Raw genomic sequence first — 5,000 nt, 5'->3', positions numbered from 1 at the left:
GAGAGACGGAGAGGAGAGAGAGAGAGAGGAAAGGAGAGGAGAGAGAGGGATGAGACAGGAGAGAGAGGAGAGAGAGAGAGGGGGAGAGAAAGGGAGGGGAGAGAGAGAGAGAAGAGAGAGGAGAGAGAGGGAAGAGAGAGAAAGTGAGAGAGAGAGAGAGAGAGGAGAAAAGGAGAGAGAGAAGAGAGAGAGAAGGAGAGGGGAGAGAGAGAGAAAGGAGAGAGAGAGAGGGGGGAGAGAAAGGAGAAGAAGAGAGAGAGAGGGGAAAAAAGGAGAGAGAGAAGAGAGAGGAAGAGGGGGAGCGAGAGAGAGAAAGAGAGGAAAGAGAGAGAGGAGGAGAGAGGAGAGAGAAAGGAGAGAGAGAGGAGAGAGAAAGGAGAGAGAGAGAGAGAGAAAGGAGAGAAGGAGAAAGAGAGAGAGAGAGAGAAAAGGAGAGAGGAAGAGAGAGAAGGAGAGAGAGAAGGAGAGAAAGGAGAGAGAGACAGAGAGAGAGAAGGAGAGAGAGAGGAGAGAGGAGGAAAGAGGAAAAGGGAGAGAGAGAGAGAAAAAGAGAGAAGAGGAGAGAGAGAGAGAGAGAGAGAGAAAGAGAGAGAGAGAGAGAGAGGAAGGGACAGAGAGAGAGGAGAGAGGACAGGAGAGGAGAGAGAGAGAGAGAGAGAGAGAGAGACAGGAGAGATAGGAGACAGAGAGAGAAGAGAGAGAGACGAGGAAAGGAGAGAAAAGAGGAGAAAGAGAGGAGAGAAGGGAAAGGAGAGAGAGGGGGAGGAGGGGGAGAGAGAGAAGGGAAAAGGGGAGAGAGAGAAAGGAGGAAGAGGAGGGGAGAGGGGGGAAAGGAGGGGGGAGAGAGAGAAAAGAGAAGGAGAGAGAGAGAGAGAGAGAGAAAGGGAGGAGAGGAGAGAGACAAGAGAAAAAGGAGAGAGAGAAGAGAAAGGAGAGAGAGAGAAAAAGGGGGGAGAGAGAGGGGGAAAAAGGGAGAGAGAGGGGAAAGGAGAGAGAGAGAGAAAGGGAGAGAGAGAGAGAAGGAGGAGAGAGAGAGAAGAGAGAGAGAAAAAGGAGAGAGAGGAAGGAGAGAGAGAGAGAGAGAGGTAAGAAATCCAGATGGTATTATCCCTACAACCAAATTGTGTAAATATTTTTGTTAAAAAAGAAAAGAAAAAAAAAATTTGAACTGAAGACTGAAAGATCTGAAACATGAGTAAACGTGAAACCTCACTATTCCGTCATTCCTTGGCCTGGCAACTTTGATTGGTTCTAGAAGGTGATTTGATATCTGGTGGTCATTGCTTTGCACAACTGCCGCTTGGTTTGTCTTGGCATGACTTCAGCCCCATGATATTTACGTTGGTCATAAAAGCAGCAGTTGATATAGTGATTTTACCTGAAACTTCTGATATTTCATCCTTGGATATGTATCCTCTGAGGTCTGCAAGTATAGCAAATAATGGTTTTCTGTACATTTTTTTGTGTAGTTATCCAAAGCTTCATTGGTTTGGTAAGGTCACCATGTCTGTCTGGTTTAAAGCACCTAATTTAGTGAGGTTCATTCTTCAATGTCAGAAATTATATAGGGGATGTTGTGTACACACACACACACACACACATACACACACACACACACACACACACACACACACACACACACACACACACACACACACACACACACACACCACACACACACACACACACACACACACAAAAAAAAAAAGATAATAATAATAATAATAATAATAATAATAATAATAATAATAATAATAATAATAATAATAATAATAATAATAATAATAATAATAATAATAATAATAAATCTTAGATCTAAAAAAAAATATTTTGCACTATGTGGTTCAGACACAGAAGTACAAGATTTGAGTTAAGAATCCTACATAGAAACCTGTTCAAATTCTTTCCTTGAAGGATGTTGATGTAATGCATTAGATCTGTCAGAAGTTTGAAGATACATTTTACTTTGTTTACAGGAGTGACCGCACAGATGTGGTCGGCGAGTTGCGGACAGCAGAGGAGCAGGCAGATGAGTTACGGTTACTATGTGAGGCCTATACAAGATCATTGGAGAAGTGCCTTCATACGCATACTATGCCAGATGAGAAGAAATTGGTTAGTGATTTTTGTTATCTTCACTCAACCAAAATGGTACTAATAATTTTTGCGTGATATTTTGTATATATATATATCTCTTCTTTGTTATCCTGTTTCTCTTGCTCCTTAGCTGTCTTCATTGCCCTCTTTGTCAATGATTTCTTGAGCAGATATATATATATATATATACGCAATATTTCAGAGGAAAGTGCCAGAGTATCAAGTAGCTGAAGGACTGAGGGAGTCTCTCAACTGTTTACCATCGGCTGAGAACCATGAACACAAAGATCTGCTGAGGTTTGTTTACTCAGATTCTTAAGTATACAAGTTGACCATGTAAAGCATGTTTGCATCACTTTTTCCTTGGTGTGAAATATAAAGATGACTATGCTTGCTTTTTATGCCTTTCTAAGCAGTGGTGTTAAGCTGCAGTAATGCAGATTGCAAGAAGTTGTTATATAGTGATCTGATTTCTTTTGATAAAGTGTAGATAAATTTCCATTTTAAAAAGTTATGGTTTTAAAGTTTGATGTCATGTTTATGATATATTAGGTTAAGGTCCATAAGATACAAAGGAGTAAAGATTAGGAGTAAAAAAGTGAAACAGAATGCTAATGTGTCTTTTCCTCCAACCTGTTGATGAAAGCAGGAATTATTCTCAGGAAAACTCTTGACTGTATAGACTATATGACTGAAGCAAAGTACTGAGTGATTTATGAGCGAATAGTGGTAATTATAAACCTGCGTTAGAAGTACCAGTGAAACATTTGAATCAGAAAATATTTGTAAGGAAGGTGTAGGCATGCATATAGATTTCTGAATAGGGTTTTTTCTTGACCAAGAGTTATATCTGTGCACAATCTGAATACCATATTTCTACAGAGTGATTTTTTCTTTCTTTCTTTCTTTCTTTCTTTCTTTTTTCTCCTGTCTGTGCCATATCTGGAAAACTAAGGGAATTTTCAGTTTTATGGAAAACGGAGCTACTCCACTGTAGCTAATGGCCAAAAAAGATAATTATATGATATATGTTTTTGGAGAAGCCATGATATTGAAATAAAGGAAATAGGCAAATTTGCACAATCTTCCTCAAGTTGGATGGCAGCTGCCTATGGTATTTTATCCTTGTCACCATACATTACCTCTTTTTTCTTGTTCCTTTTTTTTATTTTTAGATATTTTCAGATCTGGAATAGCAATATTTATTGCCTATTTTGGTGAAATTATCAAGTAATTGGAAAATCTGTCTCACTGTATCCCTTAACCCTTTCCCGATGGGTAGTATTCATAGTGGCCCAGGCCCCGTTGCTGAGGGGTTATATCGTTGCCCTAGCATGCGCGACCACTCATGCCAAATACCAGCATCCCATGCCGTTTCTTCGTAATACTACGAGATATGTTGTATTTTCAGTTTTCATTATTTTCTAAAGACTCTACTTGCCATATTTCCTGATAAATCAAGACTGAAGGGTATTTTTGTTGTTATATCGACTCAATAGTTGATCATTATTCAGTCTATAGTCTGAATAAAATAAAAAGTATGCGGCATCATGGAGTTGAAATAGTGGGTATGTTGCAAATTTTTTTGCATAGTAAAAATGAGAAAGTGCTAAAAATGACTTAATCACACTTTCAGTGGCAGAAAAATAATCTTTTACCGTGATTGTAGCAAAAAAAAAAAAAACTCATGGCATGTCCATACATACACCATGGCATGTACATACATGCCCCCAGCAGATAGTCCCGCCATGCCATGGCATGTGCGGCGTACATGCCACCCGTCGGCAAAGGGTTAACTTATAAAAGAAAATTTTTATGGGTTAATGTAATTTAGTGCTTTACTGTTCATTCTCTCTAACAAATACTAGGAATTTCTGTGAATATTATTGATATTCATCTTCTTTTTAAAATAGTTTAAAAGTGCCCTTTTAGTAAGGTGAGATAAAAGTTCCTGCAGTTATTCATTTTCAAAAATATTGCTGGGATATTAAAGTTCCCAGTCTCTCAGAATATACTAGATAACAGATTTGGCTATTTTTGTTCAGTGCTGCCCTCGTTAGGAACAGGTGCAGCGATTTTTCAGTGAAATGTGACATTTTGATTTTTTTTTTTTTTGTGAAGACCACACAGTAGGACTTAGGCTTTATTTCTTCGTATGTGATGGTAGGGAGGCTCCTTCTTTCGGGTGTTCATGTAGGTTCTCACACGTTTCAGGATTGTGGTTGAACGTGTAGTAGAGGTACAGCAGGCTATGGGTCTGGATGTAGTGGAGTTTGAGGACCAGGTGGAAAAGCAAGTTCTAGGGCCACTTCTTCAATTAATCAAGGAAGACTTCCCTTCCATTTCTAAACAAAAGAAACAACTAAAGCAGGTATGAACATTAAACTTTTTAAGAATTGATAATTTTTTTCTTTAAAGTATGCCTACTTTTTTCTCTCTTTTTTTTTTTTTTTTTTTTTTTTTTTTTTTTTTTTGTACTTCAACTTGATTTTTAAAATCTATTATTATTATTATTTTTTTTTTTTTACTTCAACTTGATTTTTAAAATCTATTATCAGTGTCTTCTCTTTTCAGCCTTCAGTAAAATATAAGACATGTTCCCCTTTTTATAAAAGAAGTATTGAGCACTAGCACTGCCTTCATTGCCTAGCATTATTCCTTAGTGAAGAATGAATTTTATTTTCCTAATTTAAGTATTTCTTTTTCAGTATATTTTATGTATATATTTTTATGATTTGACCACTATTCAGCATTGGATCTTTTATTTTAGTTTGGGCTGGACTTAGATGCTGCAAAAACAAGATGGCGCAATTCTCAGGCCAATCCCAGTCAGAATACAAAGATGGACTTGTATCGAGAAGAATTAGAGGAGGCAGAGACCAAGCTGGATCAAGCACGAGTAT

At 38.0% G+C, this 5,000-nt stretch overlaps 1 protein-coding gene across 3 annotated transcripts in view; it reads left to right on the top strand.

Moving 5' to 3' along the window:
- LOC119583439 (SH3 domain-binding protein 1-like) overlaps positions 1-5,000 on the top strand; it is a 53,917-nt gene that overhangs the window by 32,987 nt on the left and 15,930 nt on the right. For 2 of the 3 annotated variants that reach the window (XM_037931920.1, XM_037931921.1), the window contains exons 2-5: positions 1,977-2,115; positions 2,300-2,394; positions 4,312-4,468; positions 4,868-4,996. In XM_037931920.1, the coding sequence (XP_037787848.1) occupies positions 1,977-2,115; positions 2,300-2,394; positions 4,312-4,468; positions 4,868-4,996 (520 nt within the window). Of the gene's footprint in view, positions 1-1,976; positions 2,116-2,298; positions 2,395-4,311; positions 4,469-4,867; positions 4,997-5,000 lie in introns of those variants that run through there. The other variant, XM_037931922.1, reaches the window with a different exon arrangement.

This window comes from Penaeus monodon, chromosome 17 (genome assembly GCF_015228065.2).
Source record: "Penaeus monodon isolate SGIC_2016 chromosome 17, NSTDA_Pmon_1, whole genome shotgun sequence".
Classification (NCBI taxonomy): Eukaryota; Metazoa; Arthropoda; class Malacostraca; order Decapoda; family Penaeidae; genus Penaeus; species Penaeus monodon.
Note: the sequence above shows the minus strand (reverse complement) of the source record. Positions and strands in the feature narration are given on the sequence as shown.